Raw genomic sequence first — 20,557 nt, 5'->3', positions numbered from 1 at the left:
TCCTCTTCCTCTCTAGAGGCCTTTAACCAAGCTGCCAAAAGGGAATATGGTTTTAATTCACCTATCTGGTTAATTGAAGGTGAAGGAACAGTCTTGGTGGGTCCTCTCTTAAAATGATAAGATGCTATAGAGAGCTGCAGATTGTACAGAGGAGGAGGACGACGAAGTCATTACTCTTCCTCTCCATCAGCTCCTCGAAATGGCGAGCGTTTGTCATGTCTTCAAGTGAACTATTCTTTATTCATGGAGTGTGTTAATGTTTTATTTCCTCGCAGAAGTAGAAAAAGAAGAACCACGAGGAAGCGGAGGGAGGGCAGGAGAAATTATACGCTCATATTTCATAAATGCAGATTAAGGTGCCAGCTGGTGCCAGCTCTCTGATTTCCACCTCGAAATGGTGAATCGAGTGTTATCGTTGTCGGAAATCTCCCTCAGCGGCAGCGGCAGCGGCAGATTAGCTGATGGGAGGAGGTTTTATGTTCTGAACATGATAAAATGTTTACCAGCAAGTGTGCTCCAAAAAGATCACTAATTGCCTGCTTGTGTATCTAACTCACGCGCCTGAGCTGTAGAGAGAGAGATGTTGGCAGAAAGTGGCGTATTCAGCGGCGGGCCTGGAGAGAGAGAGAGAGAGAGAGGGTGGAGGGAGGGAGCTGACATTTTTTGTTAACGCTCCTCGAGTGTTTCTGACGCGGTGACTCTTTAGTGCCGACCGGCTTCTTTCTCTCAGTGTCTGAGCGCCACTCTCCATCTCCATCCCCCGGAAATCAGCTCCAAATTAGACTGTGGACTTGTCATGCTCAACTTTGTCAAAAAAAGAAAGAAACAAAAAAAAAAAGTCGCACTCGGTACGTGTCAATAAATAAGAAATGAACATCTAGACTCCAGAGAGATGAGCTGCTACAGTACTCACACGCAGCATGTCTATCCATGTGTGTACACACGGTGACTGAGACACACACACACGTGTACAACACATCTCACATTTGTCAGAGTTGTTTTTCTCTAAAAGGACTCCTCCTCCCCTTTCAAAACGAGAATCTCAAATCCAAAACATTAAATACCTTCTGAGGCGCCGGTGTTTATTTTGTTCACTCTGGGCTACTGTATAAAACATGGCTGACTGTAGAAGACGACCTGGGCTGTGCCCCAAATCACTCACTCACTACTCACGATATAAGGGAATTTTATATAGAGGACTATATAGTGAGTTTATTGGTAAAATGGAAAGGAAAAAAAAGAAAACATTCGGACACGACTTCACCGTACGGTTAATTACATCATTTACTGTCGCACAATTAAAACGTGCCAGATCAATATCGTCTGGTGGGTTTTCAAAATAAAAATATGCATTATAGCATATATTCCTTGGTTAGTGACCATCGGCTTTACACTACATGTACCATGCTGCGTTGTGGAATACAGTGAGTCCACTATATAGGGTGTAATAACTCTCACTATTAGGCCTGGATGATATCAGCAAAATGTGCGATGACACTGATCAACATTGTAATGGCGATACGACTTGCGATACATAAGCAAATATCCAGGTGTGTATATAAACCATACAGTTCCTGTGTCTTTCTAAAAAGACAAACATCATTAAGTCGACTAAATACAAGAAGTCATGTCAAAACAAATATGACGATCAATTGATGCCACGTGGACGCGTTCAGACACTGTATCAGAGGAACCCGATATCGCAATGACGATCAAAATAAGATCACAGTAATTGGTCAGCCCTAATCACTGTACATTCGGACAGCTTTACAAAATGGCATATTCACTATATAGTCCACTAGTGAATGAGTGACTGGTTTGGGACACAGCCCTGTTCTCAGTGGGGATATTAATGATTGATTTTGAGCTAAAAAAGCCGTAACAATTCTTAGTTTCAGGTGATTATACACCAATAAAAACCACACCTACATATACTGTATATTCTGTCTCTTCTAGTAGATTTCCCTCAAATCACACACTCTGGTCCAGCTGCAGACAGAAGAGTGTGTGAGGGAGGCGGGCAGCAGTTTGCTGGGTTGGAGCCGTTAGCCTCTGTGGGTGTAGTTGGGCTTTCAATTCACGTTCAAAGGCAGAGGCTGTCTCTGTCTGACTCGCTCTTTGGTGGCTGGTAGGCGTGGGTACTCAGAACTGAGGGATTCTGACACTGTGTGCTGCTCTGTACACGTGTGTGTGTGTGTGTCTGTGTTGTTGTGTGTGTGCTGTTGTTGCTGGTTTGTGGAGTGTGTGATGTAGCTCAGCTCTGGGCTTTCTGGGGCTTTCAGAGCTCCTCCACTCTCCTTTGTGACGGCGAGGGGAGAGGCAGCATCTCCAACAGCTCTCTGCTCAGATCTGGAGTGGAGAGGAGAGGAGAGGAGAGGAGAGGAGAGGAGAGGAGAGGAGAGGAGAGGAGTGGAGAGGAGAGGAGAGGAGAGGAGAGGAGAGGAGAGGAGAGGAGAGGAGAGGAGAGGAGAGGAGAGGAGAGGATGAGAGGAGAGGAGAGGAGAGGAGAGGAGAGGAGAGCAGCTCCAGCAGCTCCAGCAGCTCCAGCCATGAAAGAGCCTCTGATTAAAGCGCCAGCAATCTGTGCCCAGAAAATCAGCAACACTGCACAAACTACAGATTGTCTGAAATTCTGAAATGAAAGGTGGAAAACCACTAAATTAAAGATTTTATATGGCTGGGAAAAAAAAATCCATTCAGGTTTTTTTTTTCTCCCTCTTTTTGCCCAAAGTCATAACATGAAGAAAACATCAGACACGATGTAACGAGTCCAAAACAATGTTCACAGCACAGATTAACAAAGGCTATCAAGAAGACATTAAACTGATGGATCAGTTACTTTGATGATTGATTGATGATCTATCAGTTCATTCTGTCATGAAGAAAAGCCAACGATAAAAAAATGTCTCCCATCTGCTCAGATCAGACAAAACCAGTTATTTGAAGATGTCAGAGGAACTTGTTAGGGACATTTTTCCAAACAATTATTTGAATAATTGTGAAATTAATAGACAAATTATGTAAATAATGAAAATACTGAGTTAACAAACGGCTCCTTAGATTTGGTTATTTAAAAATATTGTGGATGAGATTGATAGAGGTTCTCCAGGTTCCTCCCACAGTCCAAACACGTGCACACTGGGTTGATCGGGTCCATAGACTTTCATGCTGCGATTAATGTTTGTTCCTGATTTCTGCAGTTGCTTATGCAGACAACATTTGAGAACTTGGCACTCTTTTGATAAATAACAATACAGAAAATAAAAGATATTATAGAAAGTATCGTGTTGCATATCTGCACCAGACTTCAGACATCACGTTGGCACTAGTATTGAAAAACAAAACCGTGCCCTAAATGCAGTGAGTGGGCACCAACACTCAAACACTCACCATATACTGCAGTTGTCTCAGTGTGCTGATCATTAAATGTGATTAATTACCTGTCACCATTATCAGAACAAGGTGTTCTTAAAGTCACAGTTCACACTCATGGAAGGAAATGGTGCCTTTACTTTACACATATGTGTGTGTTCATGCAAGCTGCCGTGAGCTCTCTGAATGATTTGAGTGGGTGGGTGTATTACCTGTGTGTGTGTGTGTGTGTGTGTGAGGCTCTGTTCTCAGGTGTGTCGGCCTGCTCCAGTATCAGTGTGGTATCATATGAGCAGGTACAGGGTTGGGTTTCCCCCCTGCCGCTGATAGCTGGCTGTAATGAGGCCATTAGATCCTGCTAATAGCTTGTAGGGTCAGTCGACCGAGAGAAAAGACGAGGGGATCAGCTAACACCGAGCTCTCCCGGCCCTTCATCTCAGAAGAGCCCAAATCTCTTTTCCAAACCTCCATTTTTGCACTCTTTGTCCTTTTTTTCTTCTTACCAATCTCTCTCCATTTGCTCTTTGTACTCTCTGCCAATCCCTTGTCATTTACCCTTGGCTCACTAAAGCTCTTCCCCTCTTTCTCTTTTGGCCTCAGTCATTTCACTAGATCTCCACTTCATTCTTCCAATTCATCCAAACAGAATAGCACCAATGCCGTCCCTCCTTCTCTCTGAAATTGTCCAGTTTATCCCCATGACTCTCCCAATCTCCCACAGTGAATGAATACATAACTCAGGTCACCTCAGGCCTGCACATCCCCAACTAATCCTCCCAATTCATGGCTCTCTTTGTTGATCTTTATATATCTTATACATCTCCTTCATGTTTATCTCTCTGACGCTCTGTTTGTTTTTCTTTCTTTTTTTCTGGCCATATGAATCATTTATATGTAAAGTGCTTTGGATAATCGTTGAATTTTTCTGTGATTCTTCTGAGCGGGGAAAAAATAAGAAAAACAGAAGGTTGGTTTTAGATGTCTGGACATAAAGCAGTCACAGTTTTATGCACTGTGTACAGCCGTAACCCAAGAATCACTGATAATTGCAAATTGCGTCTTGATGGTTTAGTGGTTTTGCGAGTAGGTCGTCCAATAACCGGAGGGTTTGAATCCCGCTCCATTCCAGTCGCTGACATTGTGTCCTTGTCCTGAGGCAAAACACCTTAGCTCGTGGGAATGTGTATGTGTATATATGAATGTTTGGTGGTTGTCGGAGGGGCCGTTTGGTGCCTCAGGCCAGCTGTGGCTATAGACGTCACTTACCACCACTGGTGTGAATGTGGTTTGAGTGAATAATGGTTTCTGTAAAGGGTGCCATGGAAAGTGCTGTATAAATCCAGGCCATTAGTGATTGTTAATGATGAATGTTTAGAAGCTGGAGTGATACAGTTGGTCCAAATCCAGGGACTTGGTGATTCAAGTATTTCAAAACATTCATTTGATCTCACAGGCCATTTGTTAGGTCACAAACGTATTATTTTACATAGTCTGGTTTAACACGATGACGACAGAGAAACGATGTCTTGCTACTTTTGTTTATATGCAACATGGAAGAAACTGAAGAGCAGCTATATCGTTCAATTCTGCTGTCATTTCGTTGATTGTTTTTTCACCAAAAAGTGAACGAAAAACAGCCCAACTCTGACCTCTGAAGAACATTATTGAATGTTTTCAGTGTTTTCCAACACAGGCTTGAACTCTTCAGTCTCATTTCATGCTGCGTTAAGAGGAAAATATCCTGTGAATATTAGCACGGCTCTTTCCCTAGACATCATCACCACAGAGTATAGTAGGAGCCCCAGGAGGGGTTCACGTGCACCCCCCTTATTTTTTTTTCTAGTCTGGATTTTTTGCATCCTTGGAACCTCTAAAATAGAGATTTGGGTGATCCCCGGAACAAAACCTGTCCAAAATGTGTTTTTTGCAATGTTTTAGTACCCCTATGATACCTGTGGAATTGTTGCCAGGAATGCCAGTCAGACTGTCTTTCAAAGACTGTAGCACGCTCAAATTTCGAGCGAGCCCAAAGATAGAGATATCAATGTATTCGGGACAACCTCAGGTTTCCAGTGTGACCAAGTTTGTTAAGCTACCTTGTCAGAAAGGGAGCTAAAAACCTAATGATTTAAAGTCAGATGAAAATTTTGTGAGGGAAAAAACAGCCATCTACATGTTTTCAAATGGTCCCTTGACCTGTCACCTAGATGTATGTGAATGGAAATGGGTTATATAGGTACCTACAGGCCTCCCCTATCAAGAAATACCTAATTTGTGTGAATCTAATGCAGTTTTGGGGGAGAACCATGCAGTAATTTGCATGCAGTAGCCTACAAATATGTCATTTCCGCCTATATACAAAATGGTGTATTTGACTATTTCTGCACACTGGGTGTTCATAAACAGTCACAAAATTGCATGAATTGGGTATGACTGGATAGCTGAGATGCTTGTGCATCCAATCAACCTATTCAATTGTGATTTTAGTCCATAAAGTAGTGTATTGGCACAAATGGTGCTTATTGCTTATCATGAGCAATAATTCAATCACTCTTTGAAATGAACATTGGAGGATTTATTCACGTGTGCTAAACAGTAATTTCACCAAATGTAGCCATTTAGTAACTATGTATGAAATGCAATAACTTATGGTCATAGGAGCAAGAAATATTGCAAACATTAACTACTGTAGGAACCAGGGACAAGTCCCCTATAGAATTCCTCTAGATGAAGCTTGATTTCAGTAGTTCTCTTCATCATCATACATTTTTGCTTCAATGGTCTCATCTTGCTCTTCTTCCTCTTCTTCACTATCTGCCTCCTGTGTGAGTATTTCAACCAGAGATGGAGGCATTATGGGTCTAGCAGTCCACACTACTCCACAGTACTCCATAGTACTCCACAGTACTCCATCTTCATTCTTCTCTCATCCCTGGTGAAAATCATTTTGTAATATTATATGTTCTTGTTATACATAAAAAAGCAAACACAGTTAACAATATAATATTATTTACCAGATGTAGGTCATTTAGGCTGCTCAGAGATGGGCGTAGCTGCCTGTTTGTAACCTGCCACTCCAAAAGAAAGTTAATGCAGTGCATGTGAAGATGATACACAAGATGGTCAGAGAGGATGAGTCCCTCTCAGCTAAGTCTGAAGTGGACCTTAGACACCTCCCACCATCACAATGCTGTCGCCATCCACCACAGTGCTGTCTCTCCACCCACATTGATCGCTGCAACCATAGAGTTGCAGGTTACAAGTGGGCAGCTACCTTGGACTGCTGGACCGATAATGCCTCCATCTCTGGTTGACATATTCACACAGGAGGCAGATAGCGAAGAAGAGGAAGAACAACAAGATGAGACCATTGAAGCAGAGACTTTTGATGATAAAGAGGAATACTAAAATCAAGCTTCCTCTGCAAGAGGAATTATGTATGGGACATGTCCCTGGTTCCTACAGTAGTTCATGTTTGCAATTTTTCTTCCTCCTATACCATTAGTTATTGCATTTCATACATGAGCTCTTGAGGATATTATTGTGTTAAGTTACTGTGTGTTTAGAGTAATGACTGTTCAGGGGAAGGAACTGTTCATGATTTGTCCTGGACCTGATGGACCTGTACCTGCTCCCAGAGGGCAGCATGCTGAACAGGTGATGGTTTGGATGGGAGTGATCACTGAGAATTGCTGTAGCTCTGGAGAGGCAACAGAGCTAGCAATATAGTCCAGGGAGGGAGGTGGACAGCTGATCACTTCTTCTGCAGACCTTATCACTCTCTGCAGTCTCTTCCTGTCAGTCACAGTGTAGCCAGCATACCATACAGATGGCATGGCATACACCAGCAAACTCTCAATTGAGATGAGAAGGTCTTCCTGCAGTTTGTTCCATCTCAAGACCCTCGGAGGGGGAGACGTTGCTGGACTTTCTGGACGAGGACAGTTATGTCAGCTGACCACGATAGATCCTCTGAGATATGGATCCCTACAAACTTAAAGGTGGAAACCCTTTCCGCAAGGTCAGGAGGGGGGGGGGGTCAGTCTTGTGCCTCCAAAAGTCAGGATGGAAGAGCTCTTGTCACCAACTTTAACAGACTGTGGATGGTTAGAAAGAAAATTCTTAATCCAAGCACAGGTGGTAGGAGGGAGGTTTAGTGTGACCAGCTTGTCTGGTATGATGGTATTGAATGCCGAGCTGTAGTCGAAAAGCATCTTAACTTTCCCTGAAAATTGAGTAAGTGTGGAGGATGCCACCCTATTCCAGCTGAGATGAAGATGTGCTTTCGTGGTTGCTATGCTAGTGGAGTAAAGGTTAAAGGCCTGGAAGTGGAGATGAACTGGGTCCTTTCTGCCGTCAATTATCAAGGGAAATGTCAACTCCCTGCCCATCAAGAGTGATGAGCCGGAGATATTGGACTCAGAAAGTAGATTGTTTCAAAATCATAACAATTGTGTACATCCCACCAACGGCTGCTGCTCAAGTTCAATGCAAAGTTTTCCATGCAGTCGTTGCTAGGATACAGGCCAAACATCCTGAGGCACTGACCTCAATGACGTTTCCCTGATGGACTCACTGGGGGATGTGGTGGAGAGATGCACACTGAAGATGGAGGAGGCCATTCTGAATAACTTGGATCATCCTCTTCATGACACCTTGATGGACCAGGAACGCAGTGGTGGTGGACGGCTCCTCTGTCTTCACTGCAGGACGAAGAAAGCCATCAGGCTGAAGGTAGCTACAAAGAGTCTTCTCTTCTGCAAATTGTCAGAAGACTCTTCTGCGAATGGTCGATCACAGACAAATTAATTTGTAAAGTAATTTGTATTCGTATTTGTAACAGAAGTCCAAGGATGTTCCAGGTAGCGTCCTCGGTGGACCTGCTTGTCTTGTCGGCAAACTGATGGGAAGCGGTCCTTGATGTGCCTTAGGACCAGCCTCTCAAAGATCTTAGTGACCACGGGTGTTAGGGTGATGGGTCTGAAGTCAATGAGGCCGCTGATGGTGGTGGATTTGGGAACAGGGATTATGGTGGCTGATTTCAGGCAGTGAGGGACAGTGGCTTATGTCAGTGAGAGGTTGAATATTTTTGTAAATACAGTAGACAGCTGATCAGCACACACTTAAAATACTTTGCCAGGAACTCCGTCAGGATCAGCAGCTGTCTTCTGATTCACTGACTTAAACACACTTGTGAACCTGATGTTCTTTGAGGGAGAGTGTGTCCGTGGATATGCTCAGAGGAAACTATGGGCAGCGGTGTGTGGGAGGCTGGAATGCTTTGGGTTTCTCAAAGCGGGTAAAGAAGTGGTTTAGCTCCTCTGTTAAAATGACCTTACAGACCCAGCCATGTTGCCCTGATAATATGTGTTTTAGGCCTTCCCACACTTGCCTGGGGTTGTTGTTTAACATGTAATCCCAACTTGTTCTTATCGGCTTTATTGCTCAAGACAAGCAATAAGCACCATTTGTGCCAATACACTACTTAATGGACTAAAATCACAATTGAATAGGCTGATTGGATGCACAAGCATCTCAGCTATCCAGTCATACCCAATTCACGCAATTCTGTGACTGTTTATGAACCCCCAGTGTGCAGAAATAGTCAAATACACCATTTTGTATATAGGCGAAAATGACATATTTGTAGGCTACTGCATGCAAATTACTGCATAGTTCTCCCCCAAAACTACATTAGATTCACACAAATTAGGTATGTCTGGATAGGGGAGGCCTGTGGGTACCCATATAACCCATTTCCATTCACATACATCTAGGTGACAGGTCAAGGGACCATTTGAAAACATGTAGATGGCTGTTTTTCCCTCACAAAATTTTCATCTGACTTTAAATCATTAGGTTTTTAGCTCCCTTTCTGACAAGGTAGCTTAACAAACTTGGTCACACTGGAAACCTGAGGTTGTCCCGAATACATTGATATGTCTATCTTTGGGCTCGCTCGAAATTTGAGCGTGCTACAGTCTTTGAAAGACAGTCTGACTGGCATTCCTGGCAACAATTCCACAGGTATCATAGGGGTACTAAAACATTGCAAAAAACACATTTTGGACAGGTTTTGTTCCGGGGATCACCCAAATCTCTATTTTAGAGGTTCCAAGGATGCAAAAAATCCAGACTAGAAAAAAAAATAAGGGGGGTGCACGTGAACCCCTCCTGGGGCTCCTACGTAGTCTGACCTACTTTTCATTATCACTTTATTTTTGATAGCGAGACTTTAGTTGGTAATTGCTGGGTAATTCTTTTATGTCGGCTTCTATGAAAGGGAAATTGAATTTAATTCATGGATCATTTAACTGAATGCAACACAGAAACTGAGTATTGATTGTGACTGTTAGAGTGGGTCACATGAGTCTCTCAGGTTTATGAATTATTGACCATTTTAGTGCAAAACCTGTATTTGTACAGAGTCTGGCCCATTGAGGACATCTTGATTTTAAACATTAGTTAGACATTTTAATGAACAGAAACAAAATTAAATCTTCTTTATTTAAGATGGTGGTTAAAAATCTTATTTACAATTTTATGTTTCATGATATGAGAGGTTTATTTTGTTTGTTTGGGTTTATGTAGCTAATATTGATGAATAGCACTTATCACCTATAGCAAATATCACCTATAGACAAAAATCACATGTTTAAAGATCAATATGCTCCTACAGCTCAATTAAAAACACTAGAAAATCAACTTTTTTGGACTTGTATAGAATATATTAGTGTGCAACATGAGGTTTTGCTAACGTTCACCAATGTTTCAGACGAGTACCGCTGCTGTACAACAGTGTGGAAATGTGAAAGAGGGTGAAGTCGCTCTTTAATGTCCACTGTCGGAGGAACAAGTCAGTCATGGTCATCATCATCACCTTCACCTTAACAGCTTGGCTTTTAACAGGCGCCACTTCCTAATGAGGCTCTGCTTTATCTCTGGAGCCAGTTGTTGTTTTGTCGTCGTCTTCTTGTCCTGTGGCTTCACAATGGAAACGTGGCCTTTAGCCATAAAAAGCAGCTTCCTTGTTCTCACTTACCGCCTGTTTTTTTTTTCCAGCAGCCACACATGCCCCCCCACCTCTTTAGTGCCAGCCTTTGAGGCAAATGTCAGCTAATTAAGGCTTACATGGCCGACCTTTCTCATCTGCACCTGAGCCTCCGCCACTCGATCCACCCAGAGCTGAGCCCCCGTGCTACAGGTTGTCCTCTGTCTACAGAGAGGGTGCTGCACAAACACACGTACGCAGTCGCGCGCGCACACACACAAAAAAAAAAAACGCAGGTGAACATGGCCTTTGATATGCTAAATGCAGCTGGGTTCCTACAGGGCAGTAGACCTAATTAGAGGAGACAAGCTCTAACACTGAGGAGGCACAGTGAGTGAGCTGTTGGTGCTGCCACCATCTCCATCTCCTGTTGTGATTCAGCAGAAACACAGGGGTGTGTTCTTACCAAGAAACCACAGTTTTCACTGCAGATTGACAACTTTCATGAACACATTTACATTTCACTTTGATTCCTTTTGCTGCTACTATTGCGCACTTAAGATCTGCAGAGTGTTTCATCTAAAATACACGACCCCACCCTGCTTAATTTGGTTTCATCAACCTACATGAATAATAAAAATAAAAAAAACACACACAGTTGCACCTTAGAAATACCACTGTGACATCATCATCCCCTGCTAATGTGCGCACAGTAGGTACCGTCTCGAATGTCGTCGTTCGGTAAAGTTCATGTCAATTTCGAGCAGCGTGGAAATTCACTGATCGACGAGCACAAATGAGACATTTGAGAAGGGAGCTGAATATTGAATATCGTCTCTTCAGTTCAAAGCGTTTTCAAAGCTGTGAGGATACGTTCCACCGACGGGAGAACAGACAGAAGCTGGGAACACTCTGTACCCTCGCACTCTTTGAGTTCAAGTCTACAGCCACACACACGCACACACATCACAAAATACAATTGAAAGGCGACAGTCCAACAGTGTGCATTTGAATTGCAAAAGCACATATTATGTATGTCCTGTTCAATACCTGCAACTGATGCTAGTGTTCTTGATGATCCAATCAAAAGTGTGTTAGTTCACACCTGCTATTAAAATGAGTCTCCATTGGTGTTGATGATTGGATCTCCCCTCCTACTTTATATGCAAATGAAGATGCACAGTAATTTCAATCTGCAACGACTAAATGCGCTGTTGTTTTTAGGCCAGTTGTGCAATGACGGACAGATTTGTCGTCATTGAGAGAGAATGAGAATGAAGCAAAGAGAAGCTGAGCGAATCAACGTACTGTGCACAGTCAGTACAATGAAATAAGATTGAAATAGTCGGCCCAGTTGGCGTTCGTGTTCACCCGACAAGCTTGTTAGAGCCACGTCTGAACGGCCCCCTAAGTGGCACAGATGATGATGTTCTGGTCTGAGCAAGAAGGGAGCATACGGGTGTCAAGGACAGATAGGATCAGTGACGCCGAGGAAATGAGGAGATTATTATGTTTGTGAATTATGTTGCTTTGAATTAAAAAAAATGTCTGGAAGGGAAGTCGTCAGGCAGCGAACTCCTTTGAAGTTATCTGACATCAACGACCTTGATTTTTGTCCAGTGGCGTCTTTATGTCACCGTAACAGTTTGGGATACTTACAGTTCATATTATTCACTTTGTGTGGTTTCAGTCAATGGATCCTCCGCAATGTATTAGTTTAGTTGGTGTTTTGAAGACAAATACTGTATGAGCAAAACAAAAAAGACGTGAAAGAGCTGAAAGTGTGTAGAAAGTATTAATTTTGCCCAGTCAGGTATCATTTTGTCACATTTTCCTTTTTATAATTTCTCTAATTTAATCTTTTGAAGCCTTATGAACAGATATAATACATGTTTCAGTAGACTTTGGTTCTTTCTCAGCTTCCAGCGCTTTGCGGAGAAACTGTTTCCATCTGGATGCATTTATTTAGATTTTTGAGGCATCCAAGAAAAAGAAATGAAAATATAGAAAAGGAGCCAGGAAACAAAGATCTTTCAGAAAAACATAAAGTACAACAGAAGATGAGTAACTGTGGGAAAAGCCTCAGCTCACACCTGTTCCTCTTCTCAGGTGTCTCAGCTCCTCCCACAGCTCAGCCTGCTGATTAATTACACATCCACTTGTTTTCATCACACACACACCCACTAACACACGGCTATTTTAAGGTTAATCTAATGTATTATATGTCCGTTCCCCCCGCCCCATTCACTGAAGTGAAATGATTCAACACTGTCGAATAAGTCAGCCTACTGTCTGCTCACATCCTGATGATCTGCAGAAGAAAAAAAAAAGTGGTTTTGTTTGGACTAAGTAGGTAATTAATATGAGCAATGTAACCTCAGACAAAGAGGAGAGTGCCACCTACAGAAACTTCAACGTCATCGGCAGTACAGACGATATCAGAGCACCACCCACGCTGTTTTATTTACAGGTGAACTGTGGGAGGTGCGGCGCAGAGAAAACACTGAAGCTGAATGGAGCTTATTATTGAAGGTTCGGAAAAAAAGTCAAGGATCTTTGTAGCGTAATATTTAAAAGCAGATTTGTACTCGAGTTTGATTAGGCTGTGATGACTAATGTTCACAGATCAGAGGCGTCATCTCCGTCTGACACCAACTGTCGGATTTGATACAGTTTGTTGTTAATATATACGTATAAAATATATACATAGATTTCCTGTGACTGGTCTAATGGAGCGGTCACTGTAATTCAGAAGTTATTTACTTGTCTAATGTGAACAGATATTTGAGGAATGATTCATTTATTCCAGTGAGTCCCTGATCATTAACATGGAGGCAGGTTGTGGAAATGCAAACAAAGTGAGATTTATGATGAGACTCAGGCCTCGTCCACAGCTGAACTTGTCTTGTGGTATTACATGTGATCATAAGTTGGACCACGTGGGGTAGCAACGCAAATGTCATTGAAATCATGTTCAATGACAATAAAGGCAATCGATCTATCTATTTATCTATAAACACAAACGGCTACTTTTCTATGTGTTTGGGCCGATTGTCCACACCTAAATGCTATGTTTGGTCCTTAAAAACGGATATTTCCAAAATCGCTTTCTGTGGAGCAAACTTTTAAAAACGCAATTTTGCGTTTATATATGGAAAAGGAAAACAGAGGTTTTGGGTTTTGGAGAACCAGGTCTGCAGAGCTGATTATTATTAATTATTCATTCTGATCATGTGACATGTGGTGCGTTTACATCCGTGGCGCATCTACTGTACGGTGTCGCTTTGTGCACTCGGCGCACGTCTACATTTAGTAGTGGATTTGTGTACGTAATGGACTCAGCATTCGAACGGCCCATTACAACACAAAATAGAAAAAACAGACAGGAACTATGCTCTGGTTGGTACTTCTATGCTATGCTGTGATTGGTCAATGCATTTTTAAAGAGTAAATTACCCGGTTATGTGTGGACGAGGCCTCAATTGTTGTGAAAGTTTGAGCAACTAAAAACTCCTCTCCAACCTCCAGCTTCAACACAACTGGTTGCAAAGACGGAACTCAAGTGTCAAAGTCAAAAAATGTTTGAGTTTTAAGTTTAAAAATATATATAGTATATAAAAAGGAGCGAGTTGGAGTTACAATGAACCAAGTGCATGTATGTTAACTAGCTGTCCTTTGTCACTGTGGTGCTTCACTGGTCTTCTTGGTGTTATGGTAACTGTTATAAGCTACACACATCAGGGATGTTTCAGGTGTCTCAGGTAAAAGCGAACTGTCCTAAACTGGTCTTTTCATATTGTTATTTTCCATATTTTACTCTTAGTACTTAGTGCCCTTACGCTCCAATAATTCTCAAATTCTCCGATAATCCTGATTTTGCAAATCCCATTTCAGTCCCTGTCCCAGACAATACTGTTCAAATATTTATACAGAAATGACATGCAAATGTTATCTATTCCTGAAAAGCACATACTAATCCCTCTGTTCGGTCTATTTTCTCTTGCAGAGACATCAAACCTGACAACATACTGCTGGACGAGCACGGTAGGATCCCTTTTCTATGTATATTATTAATTCACTCACATGGGAGTGATGGGTTGGACTGTGCATTAAGACTTAATTTGCTTTTATCATTTTCTTTGACATGTGTTAATAATATTCGACTCGACTCACGCAGTGACCTAACATGACTTCGACTCCTAAATTCAAGACTTCACTGTCTCTGACTGAGGATTTTCTTTTACCGAACCTCCGACCTCTGGGATCGAGTCGGCGCAGATCAAAGCCCGTCTCAGAGCTCAGAGGAAGGTCTCTCCGTCGCTGCCTGGATCGGCCTCGGAGCGCAGAGTCGTAAAATACTTCATACGTTGGGTTTAATTGAACAAACACAGCACAGAGGGGGAAGGAGAGCACAAGCTCCTTCTCATTTCCTGTCCTGTCTGCCTTGGTTTAAGGACCGAGACACTTCTATTGTGTTTTTTTCCCCTCTGAACTATGGGATGGAATAAGAAGGAGCGATGTGATTGGAGCGTGGAGGACAGGGTGTTATTCATCATGACTCCAAGGGGAAAATCCTGCTCTGAATCTGAGTGATTGATTAAGACTCATCATAGGTTTTAGTGTCAGCTTCACACAAACAGCCTGCCGCAAACATGTAATAAGAAAAGAGGGAGAGAGATTAATGTGTGTGTGTCTGTGTGTGTGTGTGTCGGTGAGAGATGGGATTGATTGTAAATCACGGCAACATTAAGAGTGACTCTCAACTCCTTCATCAGTATGTTAATCAAAAGGAATATTAATGAACTTCATGTTATGATCCAGACACACATCCTCAGACTGTATTGTACATGGTACATTACACTAACCCTAACCCAACAACAACAACAACAGCCTCTCTCTTCTAGGAAACGCTTTCCAAAAGATTTTAGACCTGGCAGCAGGGATTTGGATGCGACGCCTGGCTGTCACCCAACACAGGAGAGCTGCCGAGGTCTTTATGGACAGGGCTTTATCTGCAGACACTGGCATGTTGGGAAATAATAAACAAAACGAGGATAAACAAACAGACCCGATAGATATATCCTTTCAAGATGGCAGCTCCACGTCAAGCTTGATGTGTTTATCGGAGGGCAGAGAGTCTCCTAACTACACGAGACAAACAGGCTCAGTTCAACACATGAGATGAGATGACATATGCTTGATGATCTGGGTCATACTCAAAACACGAGAAACACGCCATGAACTCACACCTGGTTCAAGTGTGACACATGCTGTAATAAAAAAGGATGTTGGGAATTGAACAAGAAAGATGAAGCACTGATATTGGTGCCTTCCATTTACGTTGGAGGTCGGAGCTCAGAATGACGATTTTCAGTTGAAAATGAAACACAGAAGTTGGAAAAATTGGCCAATGAATTAATTAACTAAATGAAAAAATAACAATTTCATAATTGTAAATGTTTGATTTCAATGCAAACAACTTCATAAGCCGTACAAACTTACAACAAAAACAATCTATAGCTAGATTAAATATGAGGAACTCTTTTATTCCTTGGTCTGTTCAAATGTTGAATAGCTGAATAATAATAATAATAAATAGCTGAAGCCTGAATAGCTGTTAGTCAGTGTTTGTCTTGTGTTATATTGTTCTAATGTTTTTGTTATTGTCTGATGTGATATTTAGTTTGATGTTTGTTTGGTGTTATATTGTGTTATATTTTGTAATGTTTTTTGTTATGAGAAACAAGTGTCTTGGACGCAAGAAAATTTTCAGAAGAGATTCTGACAAATAAAAGTACTCAACATGTAACGCGCACCAAAACAAACAGCCCATAAGCTGTTAGCCACTGTTAGCAATACTATTTTTCAGGCGTTTTTTTTTTACACTTAGAAACAGTGCACGGAAATGTCCAGGGATAAAAACTGAACAGTGCTAATGAGATTCAGAGATCCAACTTCAGGATGCGTTCAAGATTATAATTCCAACTCAGAGCTCAGAAATTCTGACATCCGAGTACAACTCGAACACACCATAATGTTCTCAGATTCATACAGTCTCAGAGGCCTCAGATACAGTAGAGACAGAAAAAAATCATTGTAAGTGAAATAATGTTTGAGTCAGTGAATAATCAAAAGTTATAACATTTCTTGGAGGGTAGCTGGAAGTAAAAAGTTTCTATACACTTTTGGGCCATATGCCGTGTTTACATATACAAGAACACACAGATGCTCTCGTCCAGAAAAGTCCTGAAGGTTTCACAGGGCGCCGTGCAGCTGCTCGAGGGAGCTGAGGGGGAAATGTGGGATGGCAGCCCGGCTGTCACTACACACTGTAGGCAGACTAAGAAAGAAGGAAAGGGGGGAGGAGGGGGGGGCTGAGAACAGACAGACAGAGAGAGAGACACATGAAAAGATAAACAAAAAAAAGAAGAAGAGGAAAGTGATGAGCAAACATTTCTGGAAAGAAAGATTTGTCGAAAAAAAGGGGAATCAGGAAGACAAAGAAAGGAAGATAAAGAGAACAAACAGACTGAGAGGAGCTTTGTCGTCCTCCACCTGATTTCTAAAGGACAACACACTCACCTGTGGTTTTCTGTGTGTATTTGTGTGTCCTTTCAAACTCAATAAGCACTCCTCCATACTGAGTTTTTTCCCGTGCTGACCTGCAGTGCACCTCTCCACTGACGTCTAAAAGAACATGAGCGATCAGAGGGGAGTCAGCCGACTCTGTGCTTCTGCACACCATGTCAATTTTTTTTTTTTTTCATTCCCCTCTCTCTCTCTCTCTCTCTCTCTCTGCGAGCTGGAATTGCCCCGTGTTCCTCTGGGAGCTTTTTCATTTAGAGAGAAACAATTTACTCATGCACGTGCACTGTCACTTTGTTAACCGGCGCAGCTCCTGAGATGCTGAGGGAAGTTGCACCAGGCCTGTTGTTCAGGTTATCCACACACACACACACACCAAACAAACAAACAAAAAGGCAGACTCTAATCGGTCCTTGTGGACACCTGCGAGCTAATATGGTATTGACAATGCACTAGGTTTTTTATGTCCTGCCTTGTTGTCGTTGTCATGGCGGCATCTCTTTGTAACAGTAAAATCATTAGAAAGATGGAAACTCGAGGCTTACATAATAAATCTGATTAGATCCTGATGTATGTTGTTGTTGTTGCACAAAGTGTGCCACGACTCTGAACTGACATCAGATCAGTCAATGTGTTAGGAAAAGACGAGCACTTTGCCATGGAAATATCAGCTAATTAATTTATTTAAATTGATTACTTTATTAGCATAATTGGGAATGCTTTAAGTTTAATGGTGACCCTCGTGTTCATTGTGGTATTATAATATGTAAATTAAATTATAAAGTATATACTTAAGGTCGTTAACGCATCATCTGTCCACAGTACATGAACAATGAAGGTGCTCGTGTTATAGAACAGGATTATGGGATCAGATAGATAAACTGTCCTGGAAACCCAGGACCAGACTGTGCTGTGGGGTTGTTAGGGTTAATAAATAAATATAACCTATTTCTAATAATATAATCATCTATCTAGAATAACACCCTGCCATGGCTCGGATTATTTATATGCCAAAAGTGAGTTTATGTCATTAAAATAAAGTGAAATAAACATGAGATTGTCACTGTGACTGACAATAAGACGTCAATCTAAATCAATTTCCACCCTATGGTAAACGTATTTGCATGAGTACAGTATGTTGTTGTTGTCGTTGTCAGAGGAGAAATTTAAAAAAAGAAGTGATCCACAGCCGCTGCCGCCGCCGCCACAGCAGCAGCAGCAGGGTGACATAACCTCAGGATCAGACCTGGACAGTTGTGGAGGTAATCCCAGGAAAACACGTTAGATAACTAAGCCACCAGGAAACACGCTGCACCGCCGCTCAGGCCGCCACACGTTCCTACATCCACCCAGGCAGAGAGCAGACAAACGGAGGGTTAATCTCATTCACTGACATTAGATCTGAACTGTTGCTGAACTATGCACATACATACAGTATATTATTTTAACAGATTCCCTATCTGACGTGTGTTATCTTTATTGAGTTCACATGCATGAGCAGGGTGAAGTGCCCGTCTCACAAAAAGCACAACAGCAGCTTAAAATCCAGAGGATGGTGTGTAACACGGTTCTGTAACGAAGGCTTAAAAAACAATTGCATCAAAGAGCATTACAGCAGCAGTTAACTCGGTCATATTCAATGAATGAAACAAAGTATTTAAGTATTTTTCAAGCTCCACTGGCCTGACACACTTCCATTAATTTTAACGTATTATATCACAGAGGCTGATTAGCCTCCTCAGACTCCTGCTAGTCACTACAGGACGTGCACTTAGGAAACAGAAATACGCCTTTTATCTCCCTGGATTCCACTTTTAATTTAATCTTAACTACCCCCATTCATTGTACAAACTAAGGACTGCACAGACACCACCGTGGTGATGAAGGGCTAATACCCAGAAAGCAAAGTACCATCAGTGCAGATTTGAGTATCGTTGTAATATATCGATGAATCTCTTAGAAAATCAGCTCTGTGCAGCGTTCGTCCACCTCTGTGTTAAATCAACCGACTCAGTGCCGTGTCTGCCCAACAACCACTGGGGGAAACTACACTCCAAATTACAGGTACCATTGAATATTAATTAACAATTAAAAATAATGAGTCTAAAAAGCATCTGAGGGCTGTGCTGCTCCTCACACCAGACTGAGCAACAGAGGTGAGACCTGAGCAGGTGAAGGGCACCGCTGCTCCCAAATGATCTATTTATTATTATTATACATATGTCTAAATATTGCCCAGTAACTCAATATTATTATAATATGCCACATTTCCACTACATGGTACCAGCTTGACTCGATTTGTGTTTCCATTAGGTAAAAGTACCTGCAATCTGGTACCTGGTACTACTTTAAAGAAGACGTGGCAACACTGTGGGCCACTGATTGGTCAAGAATCGTCACTGTGTCATCAATGCACGAACATCCTGCACGGCTAAAAGCTGTTTTAATTCCTGCTGTATGGCAGTTAATTTGTCACTTTAAATACTTTTCATGCGAGAAAGTAACCGTTTAGATCCCCAATATTTATCCAAATGACGCCTTTTGGACATTTGCACTGATGTTTTTGGAGATGTGAAGAGCAGTGGTCTCCTGAGACGATCAGCCGGTCAACCTCCGTCATCATCCTGCAGAGATGAAGTTAAAAACAGCTCTTTGGAGATTTACCGCTGGCTGATGTAATTCCTTTTGGAGGATAAATGTTGGTTTCACAGATGAGATCTAACAACTGAGGCAGCCGCATCAGTTTGTCTGAATGTAAAGTGAAGCTTCATGTTTGTGCTGGTCAGAACAGCGGCGCTGCCTCGGGGGCTCTGTATGTACAGATATCACTACGTTTCAATAAAGAAATGTTTTTAAATGAGATCAGATCAGTCTATATTAAATTTCATTTAATTCTATTAAGCGGCGTCGCTATGACAACCAGCTACTCTAAAGGCGGTACTATCCTGTAATGGAAACGACCTCCAGAATAAAGTCGAGTCGAGCTGGTACGAGTAAATAGTTTTCTCCTTTTCTCCTCCCTGACTACAGTAAATCTGACTTCAGGAAAGTTAGAAGACAACAGAGAAGGAATTTAAAAAAGAAAAGTAAATTTCGTTGTGTTTTCTTACACGGACAGCTTTGTTATCTTTAAAGGGCCCAATATTTTTGTGTAAATGAATTCTCTTTGCTCCGTCCTTCTTTATATTCACACTCTGTTATCTGTTTGCAAACAAGATAAAATGCTATTATTTTCTTATTATTCAGGTACAGTATGGCTGTGCAGGTTTGTGTGTGTGTTGCTTTACTGTATAGTGTTTGTGGGATGTGGACAATCAGTCTGCAGCAAAAATTCTCTCTCAGAATGACACACACACACACACACACACCTCATTAGTGTGTGCTCAGTGTGCATGGCAAACACTCTGGGCCATCTTGCAGCACGGCGAGACACAGGTCAGTGGTTTGACTTTGAAAACCACTGAGTTTGCTCCTCCACCTCCCGTCACAGCATCACAACATCACAACTCTCACTCCATCGCTGGTTATTTACACTTGGTACCTTTTAATACATTTCAACGTACTGTAAGAGCATTAGGATCACAACTGCACATATAAAAATGAGCATTT

The 20,557-nt window shown here is 41.9% G+C and overlaps 1 protein-coding gene across 2 annotated transcripts in view; it reads left to right on the top strand.

Annotated features, from left to right (window-relative positions):
• Positions 1-20,557, top strand: part of stk32a (serine/threonine kinase 32A) — an 86,244-nt gene that overhangs the window by 28,949 nt on the left and 36,738 nt on the right. For both annotated transcript variants that reach the window (XM_085797224.1, XM_085797223.1), the window contains exon 5: positions 14,370-14,407. In XM_085797224.1, the coding sequence (XP_085653350.1) occupies positions 14,370-14,407 (38 nt within the window). The remainder of the gene's footprint in view (positions 1-14,369; positions 14,408-20,557) is intronic.

The sequence above is a fragment of the Trachurus japonicus genome, chromosome 14, assembly GCF_045865225.1.
Source record: "Trachurus japonicus isolate A0001 chromosome 14, Traja_1.0".
NCBI lineage: Eukaryota > Metazoa > Chordata > Actinopteri > Carangiformes > Carangidae > Trachurus > Trachurus japonicus.
This window is presented reverse-complemented; position numbering and strand designations above follow the sequence as displayed.